This window comes from Ptychodera flava, chromosome 1, assembly GCF_041260155.1.
Source record: "Ptychodera flava strain L36383 chromosome 1, AS_Pfla_20210202, whole genome shotgun sequence".
Classification (NCBI taxonomy): domain Eukaryota; kingdom Metazoa; phylum Hemichordata; class Enteropneusta; family Ptychoderidae; genus Ptychodera; species Ptychodera flava.
In genome coordinates, this window is record NC_091928.1 from 42962062 (window position 1) to 42982245 (window position 20184).

The window sequence follows — 20184 nt, forward strand, 5'->3', positions numbered from 1 at the left end:
ATGGTTTTCTGCCCGGGTTATTTTTATTTCATACACAGGATTATTTCAGATGGTGAACAAGACCTTAAAAGACGCATCCATCGTATGTATGGGCAGCATATCGTAAACAGAGTTATTAACAATGGCAATGCATGCACGGAAACCCGGTGTCCTCCTCAGGTACCACCGTATAGTTGACAGCGCTTTTAGTGTAGAAGTAAGGGATGGCAAGACACGCTCACCCCCCCCCCCCGGGAAAGTTATTCGCCGTGTAAAACAATCAAAATCTTTAAATGTGACCAAATAAATGATATCGATCGATGGCTACAGTCCCCCGATATTTAATGAACGATTTTGGTACCTGAAAACGGGAATCAATACCAAATCTTGGCCCCCAAATATATTTTCTCTTCGTGCGGACCACAGGCACCACAGGAGTTGATGGCGCTTTTAGTGCCCCTTCTGCTACGCTAAAAGCGCTATCAACTGCGGTGGTGCCTGTGTGTTCTCTGGCTTATTTTGTAAGAGTAATGAACACCTTTACAATAATTTGGCGATATTGGTGACGGGACTCCGTCCGACGACCCCGAGAAGATAAAGGACACCTATACATCTTTCCTCCAATCAAGGGAGTCAGCTTACAAAACATTTGATGGGTTTTTTTTGCAAATTTTAATTAGACACAGTTATTCCGTGGTATATAGTTACAACTGCTGAACTTGTCAAGTTGTGTGACAACACGCAAAATACGTAAATACAATGTATTTAGGAAATGAATGATATTTTTCACGCCTGTGCGTGAAATTCCCTTCGTGTAACTATTTCCTTTTGGCAGCCTTTTTTTTCATTTTAAAGTATTATACCTGGTAGTTTATTAAAGATCCTGCACTCACAACCCTGTTAGCTGGCGACCTTCTGATGGACAGAAACACACAGATTGGAGGTAGTTTTCTATCGACAGCAGCAGCTAGCCTCAGGCCTTGGAAAATTGCCTCTACTGCATTGGCTTTTTATCTGTCTCTCGTTCGACTCATCGTCGTAAATCACTAAGGGTATTGTTTGTTTTTCGATGAATTCACCCGTTTCGTCATCATTATTTTATTTCTTTCATGGGCATGCCGTCAAAACAAACTAATAAACTAATGGCATATGCTTGAGCATGTTCAGAAAAGAAAGTGATAAAAATGTGAGGTAGCGTTCTTGTTAGTATTTAGGCACACAGACGGATTCTGTTTTTGGTTTTTACCAACATTATGTTATGACTCTCAATTGCACTTGTACCCGTACACCATTACAACTGATTGTGGATTGCTTATTTTGAAAGAGGGAAAAACCTTGCAGCCATTTTTGAAGACATTTGCATCTAGGTCACTAAACATGATCTACCTCTGCATTCAAGCGTACTGTGGGTTTGCAAACGTGTGGAGTGCATCTCTTGGGAAAAGATCCCAGCTAAATGATTGGTCCTTTGGAACGTGACTAATTCTTTGATATAAGTCTTGACAAATGGCGGATAGAGCAGAACGTTCCCTTGCCTGCATAACGTCCGTCATCCCTACAGCTTTGTCTACATAGAGGTATGGGTTTGCTGTCATCTACAGTGTTGTGCAATACTCGTAATTTTTGTAATCTTAAAATGCGGATGCTGGTGACAAACGGAAGCTGACACCATGTGAAAGCAGAAATCGCGGTGACAACTGTCTATGCTACGGGTCGATGATAAATCCAGCATTGACATCGTTACGGTAGAATGGAAAGTGCTCTTTTATTAATATTTTAGAAGGTCTACAGATAAAGGGCAATCTCACTTCTGCATTGTGCGTTTCTTATACCCATGCAATGTCCTGTAGATGCAAAGCCGCCTACTAGAGATCAAAGCACTACCGAGAAACTTGTTCATGGTTTCATCACGTCCCCTTTAGATTATTGTAACAATTTACTTTTTGGCCTGCCTGCATATGAAATTCAAAAGCTTTAAGCAATTCAGAATTTTGCAGCTCGTTTAGTTACTGGGACAAGAAAGACCGACCATAAGCTTATCACACCTTGTCTCTATAAATTACATTGGTTTCCAGTTAAGCAAAGGATTAACATCAAATTTCTTAGCTTCACTTTTAACATTCGTAATGTTCTCGCTCCAAAGTGTTTATGAGAATTGCTTACAGTCTGTGCAACTGGGCGCACACTTCGCTGTCATTCCAGTGTTGTAAATTCAGATCAACCAATTGGAAATACAATATATTTCGGTGATAGGGCTTGCTCAATTTGTGCACCTCACTTATTGAATTCTCTGCCATTCCATGTTTCGAGCGATTCAAACATTGGATGTTTTTAAGGGCGAACCGAAACTCACCAGTCATGTTTATCTATTTTTATTCGTAATTTTCGACGCTTTTATAACGGATTTTTAAATGTACTAGCTATTTTCCTTTTTTGTTTCCTTTACCATACAGTGATCTTTGAAACAATTTTATGTTTCATCCTTCTATTTGTTCATTTTAATATTGGGCGCATTGAGATTATTTTAATGTAATGCACTATATAAGAAATAAAGATTAATATGATTAATATTGAGCAAGGCCAGGTTACCGTGACCGGAACAGTTGGATTGGTCGGTATGATTGCAAGCAACATTGATATGACTCTATCCCGGTAACTTCTTTCGGTCACCGCTCTTTGCGTAAGCAATCAAAGGGCAAGACAGGGCATAACATGCTTTATAAATATTCACTTGTGTTGATTGTCTTGTACACAGTATCAATATCACTTTATATTCACTTGAAACTCTACGGTTGTATTCTCTCTTTGCATTATTATCGATGGGGAACACGAACATATTTTTTGTGAAATATGATAATATCAGAGTGTGACGTAAAAATGATAAAAATGCAGTGGCAGAAGCGGTCTGTTAAAAGGGTGTTTGAACTTTGTTTAAATTAACGACCACCATGTATGAGATAGATCCACTGGTGTCATTTTCGGTTGTACTATGTACCTATCCATTAGAGATTTTTTCATACGTTCATCATGTTCCTGCCTTCTTCACACAACCGCTCCGGAGGCAAAATGACGTAATATCGGTTTTGATATGAGAGAGAGAGAGAGAGAGAGAGAGAGAGAGAGAGAGAGAGAGAGAGAGAGAGAGATCTAACTTCCTTTCTTGGTTGCGTCAACCATCGTTATCTCCAAAGTTACTGAATGTCCGGATGCAATTATATTTGCCATTCAATCTCTTTGATTAGGCAAGAGTATATGGTCCTTTTGTTTTGTATCCACTAAAAAATTCCGAAGACAGGCAGGTAAGCGCTTAAAAAGCATACACAAACATTTTAACACAAAATCAATATGCCATTTTCTGACAGTTTTCTCATACAGCACGCTTATTCCGGTGACCATATGCTTCCACATGATACAATTTTACACTACCAAATACTTCAATGGTTGCAATATGGCTGCTGTATTGAAAGTATTTTAGGTTTGCTTTGCGAAAGAATATAGTCAAAGACGGAAAATTCTGCAATCAGCGATGGAAAATCTGCAAGAATAGATTGTTTTTTGTGAAACTCCTGTTTTTTCTCAAACTCCTGAAACCTTCGCTCGTGCGGACGTGAAACAAAGAATTAAATTACTCTGGCCTTACTAAAACGTTAAAATAAACTACCTTCGACTTGCTAACAAACGTCAAAAAAGCAATGAGTTGATGTGCTGTACAGGACACCATATTTCACGAAACACGTTTGATATTTGTCAAAACATTTATTTCTTAATATAAACTGAAGGCAATTAGCAGTCAAAAATACATTATACCTATTTCACAATTAAAGGGGTTTTTTCGTTATACAAATTATGCAACCCCCACAAAGTACATTAATCACAACATATAAACTGAAACATTGATTTTTTTTGTACAAGTGAGTCTCCTTTGAAGGAAAACTGTATATACAATATCAGCCTTTGATTTCTTACGAGGGAGACTCGTCGATATGGATAGATTTGGAAACTAAAGAAAGGTGTTACGTTAACGATTTGTGTGGCTGAATGAAGATAATCCATTGATGTTTTTTCCTTGTCTCTTATTCACCCTTCTGGGCAAAAGTGTGGCAATTGGCTTGACAAGTATTGACTTCGATATCACAGTATGCGCTTTAAATATGGAAATGAGCTAAGAAACGTGGCACAGTTTGATTCGTTCTTAGCAAATGACGAAGTAATATGCAAAATATTGAATGAAGATATTTCAAAATCGCGATCTTGTTAGATTTTGTTGCGTATGACACAATGGCAAAATATAGCTGAGGATTATTCAGTGTCCCGAGCATCTTGTCTGCCGCCGCGGTCGTGATATTTTACCACGCGACGTGCATTCGAATGTAACGGGTTTCGGTTCAAGTAGATGGATAACTCCTTTGTTCTTGGAAGCGTGAGTGTTTTATCCACGATTGCAAAACATCGGTTAATGCCCATAGCGTATGACGAATTCTCCAGCTAGGAGATTGTCAATGAGCAAATCGCCAGAATATGTATGTTCCAGCCCAATATGTCCTGTGTAATTTTGCTCTCTTGATCCGTCGCTATGGAAACACGTCAAAACATACATTTACAAGAGTGCACAAACGAAACCCTCTAATCGTCACACTTCATACAAAATGAGATACTTGACTTCACAACGGAGGTTGGTTGACTTGACGACAGGGGTTGTCAAAATATATAATATATATGTTACAAAAAACGTATACGAAAGTATACGTTTGCATGAAAAGAAGCAATTAATTGTCCTGCGCCTCAAGAACCGGCGGGGATGGGGTTGCTAGGAAACAAAGTCTTACACCCAAATATGCATATACATTAGTACCTCCAAGGTATTGATAAAATTGTGTTGAAGAACTGCTTTATCGAGTTCCTCATTGACGTAATTTATGACGTTAATTCTCGTTGCAATCAAAATGTCGAAATGTACACTACAGTTACACGGCTATCAACCCATATACCCCATGCTTATCATACTATCTAACTGCATCATGGTCCAGACAGGACTGGACTGTATGAAAACAAAAGGTACCATTTTTCTGCGATGAAAATATCTCCTCTGCTTTAAAGCTGGAGATACAGCAAGTGACTTTCTCCTGGTTTTTGTCTATGGCAGGTTCATTGGCAAACAAATAAATTATGGGTGTCAGCGTTTGCTCTTGCATAACCGAATATGTAATAAGTTACCTAATATGTACTACACATTGAATATGTAACTCATATTGGGTTAATTATTACATATAGGGGTGTAACTCTTTCATATTAGAGAAATTTGAAGTTTCAATCGTTCACAATGATACTATATTGCAAATCCTGAACTACACACAACTGAAGTTGAATATGCAAACTGCATACCTGCTATTTTCTGTCAGATTAACCGAAACAGCGCCACTGTGAAAGGGCAAACCAAAATTTAAAAATGCCGATGTTGCCACATCCTCGACAATTTGATTTGTCAAAGATAAACAGACAAGGTACTCTAAAATGATCAATTACTTACAGGGTTCTACAAGAATGATAATGCGAAATTTCACAGTGTTTCAAATTTCTGCGTCACCACCAAAGAAATATCTCTTTACAAAACATTGTTCAAAGTTAAGATTCGTTCCCATCGAAAATAGTATTTTCAAGTTTTGTTTTCGTGCCTCTTTGTTGATTTTTTCATCATCTCTTGCATTCATGCATTAACTAAAGACAGTCATCCACAATATAATTTAGATTTGCATAATTCATGGTCACTGTTTACAACATAGGACTGAGCAAAAATCATTCATTATACAAGAATCACTTCGCTTATATCTCGAAAAATATAAATCCAAAGTTTTGATAAAACGGTTTTTGAGAATTGCATTCTTCAGTAGTTTATGATTACCCATGAAAGATAGTAGGTCTCTTAAGAAAATAAAGCCAGACCGTTCCTAAAATTGTCTGTCTGGGCAGGATATCAAAATTGCGCCATTAGAAGTCAAAAAATTAACATTTAATTTTTTAAATGATTTATTTCTCTCAAGGGACAGCAGCTGTTGCTGTGTAAGCATTGAAAGAGTATTTTTTGTTTTATTTACAATAGTTATTCAACATCCTGTAGCATATTGGACCTTTTTGTCTTCATTATATTAACATGGGTTAGGGGTAGAAATATGCATTTTATAGTCATTAAAATTGAATTAAAGTCTCCAACTTCATTTTTGCACAACATCGATTGACACATCGATCTACGTGTATCTTTGTTAAATGTACGGAAATAGATCTGAAAACGGGCATTGTCGTTATTTGTTATTGATATGCCAAAAGAAATTCTTCGTAACCACAGCTACCACCGACGTACTCAAGAAAGGCATTTAGAGATAAGGTCAACTTAGCTCGACATTTCAAAACTTCCCAAGCGTGGCCTACAACCAACTGGAACCTATATTAAAAAGTCATCGTTGATGACACAGTCCCCACTTGTTAATGGGTACTTTGATTACAGGTCCTCAGAGAGGATAGAGTCCTCTTCATTAGGTCCGTGATAAAAATACTTTTGAATAAATTCGCTTGATACATGTCTGAGCTGTAGTTAAGGACATGAAAAATCGTAATAAAATGGCCACATGTCGGCCACATTGGATTGTATCACGAAACAAATCAATGTGCATATGTATGACATAGGTCAATGTCCTTGTATCAAGTTTGAATAAAATACGTTGAGATATGCCTGAGTTGTGGCTCTGTACATGAAAAAATTGTAATAAAATGGCCGCCTGGCGGCCATATTGAATCGTATCACAAAACAAATCGACGTGAAGATGTATGACATTGGTCAATGTTCTTGTACTAAGTTTGAATAAAATCCGTTGAGATATGCCTGAGTTATGGCTCTGTACATGAAAAAAATCGTAACAAAATGGCCGCACGGCAGCCATATTGGATCGTATCACATGAAAAATTGACGTGCATATCTATGACATTGGTCAATGTCCTTGTACCAACTTTGAATAAAATCAGTTGAAACATGCCTGAGAATGGCTTTGTACATGAAAAAATCGTAATAAAATGGCCGCCTGGCGGCCATATTGGATCGTATCAAAAAACAAATTGACGTGCATCTGTATGACATATGAAGTAATCCTTGTACCAAGTTTGAATGAAATCGCTCCAGGCATCTCTGAGATATCTGCGTGAACGGACGGACGGACGCACGCACACACACACACCGCACGCACGCACGCACGCACGGACATGACCAAACCAATAAGCCCCCCGGACGGTGTCCGTGGGGACTAAAAATGTGGCTTTGCAATCAATTATGGGACGATATCATCTCACTCTACCTTCTCACTCTTTTGTCATCTTTAGGCACTTACATAGGCTATTGGCGAACTGAATATCAACTGCCAGGCATTCTGAAGGAGACACGTGGGGAACGCATTGACTATTTTTCATACACCCTACAGTCCCGTATGAAGACATGTAGCTGCTAATCGTAATCACATGTCCGTGTACCATCTTCGAGCACGAATGGTTGAGAGAATAAAAGGCCTATTTTCTCAAGAGCCACGAAGAAATGACGAATATGTATTTCTGCTACGCGTTTGATGGGGCTTGTTGTTTCCGACTGTTTTAATCGGTCAAAAGCACTCGAACTTTTGTTCTTCGTCCTTGGTTTGCGCATGTCAAGATCGCAAGAAAGTATCTTCCTGCGGTCAAGGAACATGGAAAAACCAATAATGGCTTGCACTTCTTTCTACGGTGTTAATTCACCGTTGCCCGTTATTCCACTGCTCTATGTGCCACACAACTCTGCAATGAATGGAGAAAGAAATCAGAATTAACATTGATGTTAACATATGTAATGAGTTTGGCGACATGAATGACAGCGTTAACCCTGAGCTTTTCAAGAATTAAATTCTTCTCATCATCCCTAAGGTAGTATTGTTACAAGTCTTCTGATCTAGCAAATTGTTAATGTTTTTAATGAGAAACACCTTTGAAACTCCATCAACACCAAAATTGAATGACCTCCGTAGGAGTCAATTTTTATTCGATAAAATGGTCTCATCAAGGTTAATAAAATTTTGCAGAAAGTAATGGTCCGGATTTACTTTGGTATAAAAAGACTTCCAGTACGCGCCTCTCAATTCATAAAACTTAAACAACTGCTTAAACTTACCCTAGGCAAACTTTCAATCATTCACTTTCGAAATCACGAGTAAAAATCAGGAGTCACCGTGCAAAAAACATTGCACTAGAAAAACAAATTGTCCAATATTTATCGACCTCTGGAATTCAAAATGGCCGTCATCCCAGTGTTAACTCTATGGGAAGGAATTAACTGTTCGATTTTCACAAAATATGAAAACTCACAAATTGTAGACGGTCAGAGTATTGTAAAAGTTCGAGTCTTAATATCCGCCCCCGTGGCGCGTTCTACCTTACCGAGTGAGCAGCCGAAAGTATCAATGAAAAACGGCAGGGGTTCTGCGCTATTGCAGTGAGAATCAATATGGACGTGATAACGCAAGGCAATGATGAAATCATTCTGAGATATTTTCCATGATATGTTGAGGTAATCATCAGATTTGTACAAACTAAATGAATCACTGATAGCGTTTTTATTGTATTCACAAACAAAAACTATTGCTTTTTCTGTTATATCTAGAACTCTTTACCTGTAAGCAAAGTCTTACTACCGAGAGTTAGGACAGTTAAAGTGACATTTCTTTTGGTATTTCCTTCGCTCGTACAAAAGAACTATCGTCACTTGCTTGCAATTGTGCTGGGATAACAGTAAACAGCAACGGTGACACCAATATACACAGATAATCCTCATCTATACATCACACATTTTGTTTATATAAACAAGGTAGGACCAACGGTTGCAGTTTAACTGATTTTTAACGTTTGATCGGTTTCGAGTTTATAAATAAACTCACTCATTCAAGTAGTCTGTATTGATAAACGCTGTTTGAGTATGCAAATAATGAGTCATTACTGAAGGATAAATCATTTAATTTAGAAATTTGATTAGAAATCATTTTATTTAGCCTAAAATTTGTACAAAGATGGAATGCGCCAAGGGGACAGAAATTCCGACTTTTAAACATCTACAATACGTTTTGGTCTACCACTTGAGGGGGCTCATTTTGAAGCTCATTTTTTACTCTTTCCCATAAAGTTAACACAGAGATGGTGGCCATTTTGAATTTTAAGTATTTTGAAATATCGAGTACCTTGTTACACTTAGTATCAAATTTTGCACGGTACCCCTGATTTTTATCCGTAATTTCCAAAAGAGAAAGATTACAAGTTTCCTTGCAGAGAGTTTGAGGAAAATTTTAACTTTTTTCAATTTCGAGGCGAACACTGACAGAATCATTTTTTCCTTTCCACTCGTTTGTCACCACTTTACAAAACACAAAGCGAACTATAAATACTCAGGAACGCTAGGTAAATCTCTGTATGTTTGCCTTGATGAATAAAAGATTGGCTCAGTTTCATTGCTCAGTAATAAATCACGTTGGTTCGTGACAGTAAACGCACAACATTTTCTCTGTCAATCAGTACATTTTAAGACTCTCATAGTAGCCCTGTGTGGTAGTCATGTAGAAAGTGACAATATGTCGAGCGAACTTTTTCTCGTTAAGGATGGTCAATTTATTTCACAAACGGTGAAAGATCTTTTCGATTTTGGCGGCGCAAGCAATTCGACGAAGCATCTAGATTTAACCATTCTCCATGCTTAGTATGCGAACGAGTGTTCTCAATCAATCTGATGCGTAGTCATGCTTGCAATTCAATAGATACGTGTAGAAGAACAAATTCGAACAATTGCCCGACTTGTTTTCATGAGGACACAGGGTGTGATCTCAGAAGCGCTAAACAAATGGTGCGTGGTGATTTGGTTAATATCGCAGGGTGGAAAGCAAAATCATTAGAACCTTCTTTCTCACAAATGTATCCATCTGTGATCGCTGAGACGCGACGATGGATTAATGAATGGGTGAGCATAAAATGTCCCTTTAGCATATAAACTACGAAGAAATGTTGCACTTGCTGGCCAGATAGTTCATGATTTAGCAACTGCAAGCCGTGTGAAGGACACTCTATCATCTCAAATGAACATGAATAGTTTCATCATGGGCATTCAAGATTAATGGCCATACACTTCCCTCTGATGAAAGTCAAATTATATGACGTCAATTTGATAATGCATTTAATAAACTCATCGAGATATCTCTATACGAGCTTTAATTTGCTTGCCGTTATCAATATCCATTTCAACTACCCGAAAATCAAATTACCATTAAATGTATTTTAGTTGAGGGACATATTATGTGGTCTTCTGCTCTGATTGAGATACCTCTTGAGAATATACTTTACTGAACCAGTTTTGCGACATTTCTTTACTCATGGCTGACAAAAGAAATCTTTTGCAAGGAAGATTTGCAGGTGAAAGACATGGGAGTGCTCAAATCTCGTGAGAATCAACTTTAGCGAGAAAGACTTACTGGAAATGGAAATCGCTTATAGGTAAATTCAACTACACTTCCTTTGAGGTGTCCAATACAACCAAGATTTTCGCTTAAACATGCAAAGTCACTTCAAACTCATTTTTCGCTTTCCTATTTTAATTTTATGAGGGGTCGAAGTGACAAGGCACCTATTGAATATCACTTTGTCTGCTAACATTGTGACAGTAATTGTGTATAATGCTGTTATTAAATTTTCTAACCAACATATCACGCGAGTTTCAGTCTCCAGACAGGTAATTGATTGCATAAGTTACGTTTAGTAATGTTGTATAGGCCCTAATAGTGTTAGTAGCAATAACAGATATCGCAACATAGATATCACACCTTGCAGGGGAGCTTGGCGAGGTATCAAGAACGACATGTTTTTGCATAAATTGTCCATGTTTTTGTTTATTCAGGCACGAACTTTTGAGTTGTTTTGCATTTGCACCCTCTATCATCCAACCTCGTCTTTGATGTGAATTCTTTTGAAAGATTTCGATAACCAGCCCCTAGCACTGCTTGACCGTATCGCAGCAAATGGGGAAAGGGAAACTTCCAAGTAAACGATTTTTTTGAAGATGTGAAAAGACTTAAATTTTACTGACAACTACATTCATTGAGGTGTGTCTGCTCATTAATTTTCCTCGCTCGATCGCTTGCAGTGGACTTTTTTCTTTCATTTGTGATGGAAGTCTCCTCCAGCGTAAACGATGCGCAAACAGAAAAGAAAAATCGCCATCTGCACAAAAATAGCACACAAGAGAAAGACAATTTTAAGTAACTTTTGACAAACAAGTTACTGCGCTATATTAATTTGTCATCTATTTTGAACTAAAAGTCAACGTTAAGTATGGCATGCAATTTTTTAATATAGATATATATATATATATATATATATATATATATATATATATATATATATATATATATATATATATATACAGTGTTGGAAACTGACCAAAATATTTGCCAGACATCAGGACTGGTAAATTTCAAAACTTGCCTGTCCTGCCAGAAAGTTGCCTGTCCTGAATTTTTGACAAATCCATTTATTCAAAAAACACAAAACCATTATGTACTTTAACTGTAAACAACTTTATTTTCAACATGAGTATTAACTGTGATCTTACAAACAAACTGTTCTGAATTCCACTGTTTGAAATGAATAATAATCCGGACTTGAATACAAATTTCTACAATAACAACACTGATAACACTCTGATTAATTAATTAGTTAATTCAAACACACTTTGCCCATATCGCTCAAACAGTTAAAAGGTTTCACGATAAGCGGTTTTAACAACAGGGAAACAATTTTTTTAAAAATTTGTCTCCATTTTATGCCACTCTATCGTATAAAACCAAGATGCAATCTGTCATCGAACTGGTACTACAATCAACCAAACTGAAAAGATTGCTGAGCAATACAGAAAACATCATCTGGTAAAGAAAATCAAAAACTGAGAGAGCTGCCATATAAGTAATCAAGTTGGCGGCATGAATTAAATAAACCAATACTCTCCTCAGACCAAACCGATTTCAAAGGCCATTTAAAGCAAATATTGTTAACGAAATCTTGAAACCTGGGAATGGCTAAACACAGAGAAACAAGATTTATTTCTCGAAGCAGCACTTCACAACATGCTTTTCAAACACTGGAAAGCAGGCACCATATCGACCCGAAATCTATTACAAAGTCCACGAAAAATTGATACAAAACTAAAAGTTCGGATAATCGATTTAAATGCCTAAAACAAACTAATCGTTGACAGATTAGTACAACATTTACTGTTAACATAACGAGCACTAGCAACACTCAAAATATGCCCTAAAACAAAAATCCTTATAAGCGTACAAACTCCGGTCGATGCTGGGTCATGTTAATTGTAATATGACACCACACACCGGATCGCTCACTATAGAGTCAGTCAATAGTGGCTAACTCTCTCAATAACGAATCTGGCTTCTCCTCCTCGAGGACGAAGATGACTTCATCACACAACCAAGCGGAGGGGATACAAAACAAGAGAGCGACTGATGAAGGAACCCCATTTTTGCTTCCGAAACACCATTAAGATGAATCACTCAATCAACAAACCGGTTTAACGGGGACCCAATCACATGACTAGGGTCAAAGCACTATCGATTCACCGATGTCTCGCCATGTATTCCACACAAAATAAATGCAATGATCCTTTTATTCACCATATCGTACCGGTAATACTAAACAATCTTGGTAGAGCCGATGTGTGGAGTTGCCCTCATTTTCCTTTATATCATTTATATCTTTATATCTTTCCTTTATATCTTTATATTTATAGCACTGGCTGATATCGCGCAAATCTCGCTTTTGAGTGAGATTTACTAGTATGAGCGACTTCCTGTTTACCCGTGTTTACATGTCTCGCTTGCATTGCGTTCCAGCGTCACACAGTTGCACAGTTTCAGTAGCACACAGTCCCTCTATCCACTGTGACTGTGACTGTGAGTAGCATAAGCGCGTCGAAGTCGGACGTATTGGTATACTACATTTCGTTTATTTTACACAACATCTAGAAGCAGCTGATCGATGAGATTACTGGGTATGCCGTATGGGCTACTATCAAGAGCCCGACACACGGACGTGGAAGTACAATTTTCCTCCCGTCCGACTGAAGAGTTACCCGTCTCGGACGGGAGGACGGGTGGTAGTTTCCAACGCTGATACATATATATATATATATATATATATATATATATATATATATATATATATATATATATATATATATATATATATATATATATATATATATATATATATCAAAATTACTTCAAGTTAAATCTGTTACTTAAGTTTCATGCATCCTGCAATCTTCAGACAGAAGTAAAAGGATTCTTAGCTCTGCACTCTCGTTGATATGGTTGGGACGTACCAAGTTCTTAGCCGTGTTAAAATTTGATAAATAAGATTTGTTTTGGTGGTGACATTTTAAAACATACTCAGAGCGTTTGTTTAATAGCGTAGATTTGTCAGCATTGATAATGTAAAGCTATCCTGATATACAAAAATAGCATCGCTTGCCTATGTTAGAGTAACTCGATGCTTTGTCAATAATTTACCACGAGACGTCAAAGACTTGGTCCCTGTCTTCAAGTTCCAAATAAACTTTGAGAGCTCTGTACATAATAATTCCAGAATTTGCTACATCAGAACGATTGCATTTGGTAAGCGAAGCGCGTCTTAAAGGTGTTATCAGTGAAGCCGATGTAAACCTTCTCCTTAAATTTGACGGGAGTCAACAATCGAAAGCAAAGGTCTGCAAAACGTGAATTAGAACGTACAAAAATAGGACAATAGTTGAACCACGTCAAGAAACACACCCCTGTAAGTTTCAACCATGTCGCAATCGTCAAACATAGCCAGTTCTCCCTTTTTTGAGATGAATGAACTTAAGGTAAAGATATTACTCTGTACTTTTAATAATTCATGTTTACAGTATTCTGCTTTTGTATCGAGCATTTAAATTTCCTATAAAAATATATGTACACTTAGGTAAACGAACATGTTTATATTTCATATGCAATCATACATACATACATACATACATACATACATACATACATACATACATACATACATACAATACCTACCTACCTACCTACCTGCCTGCCTGCCTGCCTGCCTGCCTGCCTGCCTACCTACCTACCTACCTACCTACCTACCTACCTACCTACCTACCTACCTACCTACCTACCTACCTACCTACCTACCTACATACATACACATACATACATACATACATACATACATACATACATGTACTATATAATGGCTTTGCATGAACGTGTGATGACCTGTATGCTATGATGAAATTTGGTGACGGTATTTGACGTGAGCGCACTTTGACTCTAAGGAGATGGAGTGAAATTATTGTGGACACAAAGAAACTGAAATTGTATCTGGTTGGTCAGGTCCCACATTTTATCTGAATTCATATAAAAACACATTTAAGAATGTGGGTGCATCATGTAATCATCATGTAATTTAAAGGGGCGGCTTTCTTGACCAAGTGAAACTCCAGACCTTTTAGTTTAAATAGCTAGTAGTTCTGTTCCTGTCTTCATTTTTTATCAGAAACTAATTTCCTGCCATGATAAAACTTTCAATACCTCTGGCCTCCTGCAAGCATTGATAATACTTTTGACGACTGCCGCGCAAAGTGATTTGGATCACTTAGCGTGCATGCAGTGAATCCTGCGTAAAGCAATGCAGCATACATCAATTGCAAATTCGCTTTCCCAATTGAGATATGCACAACATGTTGGTTTACTCTTTAATACAAGCGCGATACATGAATTTAAGTTACTCGATCACCGCATATATGCATAGTATCAAAGTTCGAAGCAGGCATGCGACTCGATCATTACAATTTTGCATATATCCATATTTGGTAACGTAGGCATGCAGCTGATTACCGCAAATTTGCATATAGTCATATATTATAAAGCAGCTTGTTTTCTTGTTGCCACGCTAGGAGCATTGGACGGTTTTGATCATTTCCTTTCTTCACCAGAAAAAAATCATAGACTGGTTAATTCAGCAGGTGTTTGGCAGCAATGTTGTATCTTTTAGGGATCCAAATCACGTATATCCATTAAGGAATATGTGACTTCAAAATGGACAATTTTAACGCCAACGATAACAACAACAAAAGTTTGCTAATGACCAGAACAATATTCCTACGGCAAAATTGTGAGAGTGTATCATCGATAAGTCTGGAAACCTGGGCGTGTTTTGAATTGAATCCATACGCTGGCCTCCCTCCTCTGTGCATAATTTGTCCGATGATCTTGGTGGTTGAGTAAACTTTCGCCACATGATTTCCGTAGCAATAAAGTAAAAGGGGAAAATACACTAAAGTAAGCGATTTAATTGCAATACTACCATGAGGAATACCACTGTTTTCACAATAAAAAATAACAAGAAATAGAAATGTTGGCGGCAGTATTTCCAATAGCGTAATTAATAATAACTAATAGGCCAATTAAATTACAACAGCGTGAAAAATGATAACTAAATAAAAGAACATACCTATTATAGTAAAATACGTTGTCAATCAGTAATGTAACTTGTGTTGCTCGTTTTGTAACAACAATGCATTTTGAATGCTTATCATATTCCAAATAGTTTTGATAAGGCAAGACACATATGTACTCCGAAAGTTTGAAATGTTAGTGTCTGCATATGTACATTCATTTTAGCCAGTAGTTGTAACTTTTGCATTCGTTTAGTGTGTCAATTGCAATTTCTTGTTGTACTCCCCAAAGCACGTTGAATCACCATACTTAGATTCAGAAGTCATGTCCACTGGCCCTCTAAAGCTCCATTACCTGTAACTGTTAATGTCTATCCTGTATTTTTGTTCTCTTTGTGAGAAATAGTTGCTTGATTCACTGTCACTTTAATGTTTAAATGCCCACCATTCACCCGTCGATATGGTCTGTGTGTGTCATGTCAAAAGCCATTGTTGACAACTGAATTTTAGTCCGGACTTAAATTCATTTGTTCAAAATAGCGTTGTATATTGTTGTCAATGTGTTGTGCTAGCAAAGCTAATTGAGAAATTACACTTGCTTTACCAAACAAAATTAATTATAATTTATCATTATTTACAGCTATTTGAATGTGAGAATCAATAATGAAAAGGTCAAAAGACACAGTGTAATATTATAAATCTACTGAGCCAATCAAGTTTATCTGTAAAATGGTGGACTTATTCCCTCGTGTTCTCTGAATGCTGTATAAGGTTGTACAAATTATGATCCTTTGTTTACGCTGCACACTAAAACTATTTAATCCCATTTAAAACTTTTATCGCCTTCTATAATGTTTGTCTCTTTATATTAGAAAATTTGTAGATATTGGCATTCAAATGCTGTAATTAATTACTTATTATAAGTTTCTCTGGAAAAAGGGCTGTTACGTAATTAAGCGCTGCTTTTTCAGGCGTATTTCCTCCTTTTGTAAATATCAAGCCTGGGACTACGCAAAGCAGATACTAGGAATCGCAAAATATTATAACTTATTTTGGGAAAACTGGCCGTGGTAAAAGTAACACAGAAAAAACCTCACATTATCTTTCAAGTTCCAATTTAAACTTTTGAAAAAGGACCCACCTTTAAAGGTACGTATCAGGTCCAGGCATAGCAGCCAGTGGCCAGGCCATCTTCTTGTCCCCCTTTGAATCTCTGTCGAAGTTCTTCGTAGGCGTGCTCGATCGGTAGTTGCCATTTCCATTGCTGGTTTCTATGACACCGATGTGGTTTTTCTTGGCAAATCTTGAAGTGGTAGTGATGGCATAGGTGTTGCTGCGGTAACAACGCATGTTTGACATGCAGAATACCTCCTTGCAGCCCCGGCGAAAGTTGGAGTTGTAGCAAGAGTATATGATTGGGTTAGATACGCTGGATGCAAATGCGATCCACGTGACTGATATGTAAATCGTCGGATTGACGTATGTTGCCTGGGAGCATGCGTACCACAGTTGTGCGATACAAAATGGCGCCCATGAACAGAAGTACACAACGTTCACTATCGATAACATTTTAATGGTTTTCACTTTCGTCCTTGGTACTGTATTCATGGTCCTCTGAAACGTCCTTCCTCCAACTCCAACTGTCCAAATGTATTTGAATATTTTGACATAAACTATCGCTATAATGACAACTGGGATAAGAAAGATGATGAGGAATATGAGAACGGTGTAAATGATTCCCCCCACGTTGTTAGGAATGAAAGTATTGCACAACACGTTGTCCGGGTAATAGTCAGAGGTTGTAGCACCATAAAAGTAGAAAGTTGGACAGGCAATTATGGCCGCAAATATCCAGCTCCCCGTGATCATCTGCTTGGCTTTACTCCTTGTCACTTTAAAGCTCAGTGGGTAAATTATGGTGTAGAATCTGTCGAAAGATATCGCGATCAGCACGTAGACCGTGGAACCCGGCGTCAGAAGCTGGAGGAAACGCACCAGCTTGCACATGAAGTCGCCGAACACCCACTCGGTTGAGATGACCCTGGCGGCGATGAACGGCATACAGAGGAACGCAACCAGTAGATCGGCCCAGGCCAGGGACACAACGAAGTAATTCGTGGTGCTCTGCATTCGCCGGCTTCGGTAAACCACGATGCAGACTAGAGTGTTGCCGAAGATACATCCGAGCCACATGATACTCAGGGTGACTATTTCTAGAATGACGTTGGCATTTGAACGGTGTGGGTCTGTCCACACTGGTACAGTTGTAGCATTGCTTGTTGATAACTCAGTGGTCGTTACCATGTCAGCCTCGTTCGACCCCATGACAAGGTATCATGGGGTGTAAAATTGATGTCCTCACTCTCACTGCGCCAGGACCCCTTCACCTTTTAAAATCCAGAGATGTGCTCCTCTTAGAAACGAGAAGATTTGTAGAGTCAAAACTGTAAAAATAAAGATGGCGGGATTTCTTTAAACTTCACGTCGATGCACAGATTTCCTCAGGAAAACATGGCTCCCCATCCTTGAAGATCTGAACACATGTCGTTGAAGAGATCTGTAATGCAAAAACATGAAAACACAAGTTTTACATACATCGATTTCCAAACGTTGACTCGATCTATTTAACATTGTTGAGTATATTACGGCCTGTCTCAGCTGAGTACAAAAATTATGCATCCATCTACTCTAAAACCTACTTTATTCGCTCAAGTGTGCTGAGCTTACATCACCAGTAAGATCTCTTTTTACTCTGAACCGTACTCATATTTTAGCCGCAATGGGCAAGTCACGTCCTTCAACCCACGTGATTAGGCAAAACGATTGGCTGTTTGTGCGACCCAGAATGCGTTAAGCCACCTATTACGCTACAACATAGAATTGAGCATCATCAGCGAAATCATTGATAACTCTGTTACAAGAAAGGTCACAGAAACAGAATGCACGAATAATTGTACAAAACGATTACTTCGTTCACCAAAACGAATTATGATTTAAGCAAATTCGTATATCTGTGGGCTGGGTTAATGTCGTCAAATAAAACAATTCGATAGCAAAATAAATGGATTATTCAATGCTTCCAGAGCAATCAGAGACAGAATTTTATTCTGTCTACCTATAATATTGTGAAAAAGTAAATGAATAGTGTTGTCAATAGGATGGTGAAGATAAAAGATCTCCGCTGCTCTGATTGTGAAGTGTTATAAATAACTCGAGAAAATAACTCTTCATCTTTGCTTTTGAGGGGCCTGACAGTGTCTTGATCTACAGCTGCCACACGCCTGGACAAATTAAGCAAGGTGTGTGTACCGACAGGGTGATTTCGTTAAATTATTTTGATCACGACAAGTAACGACGTTGGAGACTTTCAAAGCGTGGAGAACTGAGTCTATGAAACGCTGACAACAAAAACACATGAAAATCAGTTTTTCAATGCTCCCACTCAGATCAAATTACGTCCTTACTGAGAGCATCTTCCTCGTGTCCTAAAAATACAACATCTTATTTGCCAGTTTTACTTGACCCCTTTCTTTCAGAGTGTAGACTCATTCGAATACGGGATGTCTATCAATACAGTTACTGTAGAAAAACCTTGTGATTATTATGATTGTTATCCGCGTAAATATGCTTTTTCACGCCTCTTGCGACAGCACTTGTAATAAGGTGCCAGTAATTCGAGCTACAAGGACAGACCACAGGGAGCAAATGAACTGCCCTCGTTAATTAGCATTTGTTACTACGTGTATGCGATTGGCCAGGACGCAGACAGCTGCAGAGTTTGACATCGTCCAGTGCGCAAGTGCTCCGCAAACCATCACCCCACTCTCTGTACGTCTGCGGACATAGCGAAGTACACAACACAATACGGGTCTCATTGTTGTGTAACGTATAAACTTCGCAGTATCTGTCACAAAATTGGTCAGAACTCGCATTTGAAAATCAAACAAAATAAAAAAAAATAGCGACAAAAAATTTGTGATTTTTTAAGAGTAGAATCAAAATGCTAAATTATTTACGTATTTCCCTCTGACCATAAATGGCAGAGCATGGGTAGCTTATTAATAATCTATGATTGAGCACAGGTAAGCAGTTTTCATGGTTTCCTAGACAACACATTGAAAAAATGGATTCTACATATTTTGTTAAAATTTAGAATGTAGAACAGACGAGACCCAATTTTATCAACCTGACTAACATACAGAATCTTGAGAAAAATGCTACTTTTTAATATCCCATGATAAAAAAACTAATCAGGTGAACTATGTCTTGTTTTTCGCTCGTTTTCCTTGGCGCTAATTTATCTTTCAATGATGAAAACATCAAAAAAATCTGTTGGATAAAAATTTTGTAGCATGATCACCCTTAACATTGTTTTACGTTTTTGCAAATCTCCGGTAAATAGTGTCTTAAAATCATCCGATCACTCTCATTTCTCATCTAAATTCTCATCTAAATTGTGTACTTCAAACTATACTAACTTTATACACTGTAAACTACCTGGGGAACCTTGCACTAATCCCGAAGGGCTTATCAGGAAGCTTTTTTTTCTGGTAACCATGGAAAGTCTTCAATTTACTCCGGTGCGTCACAGTTTTTGATGGTATTATTTGCTTCCAGCGTTGGTGAAGAATTTCAAGTCACAACTTACAAAACTGTCCTGGGCA

At 37.9% G+C, this 20184-nt stretch overlaps 1 protein-coding gene across 1 annotated transcript in view; it reads right to left on the minus strand.

Moving 5' to 3' along the window:
• Nucleotides 1-3715: 3715 nt before the first annotated feature.
• LOC139138135 (probable G-protein coupled receptor 19) overlaps nucleotides 3716-20184 on the minus strand; it is a 65711-nt gene continuing 49242 nt past the window's right edge. Inside the window, exons 3-4 of the mRNA XM_070706370.1 lie at nucleotides 16662-18077; nucleotides 3716-7788 (exon numbers count right to left, since the gene is read on the minus strand). Coding sequence (XP_070562471.1) covers nucleotides 16664-17845 — 1182 coding nt within the window. The 5' untranslated portion in view covers nucleotides 17846-18077 and the 3' untranslated portion in view covers nucleotides 3716-7788; nucleotides 16662-16663. The remainder of the gene's footprint in view (nucleotides 7789-16661; nucleotides 18078-20184) is intronic.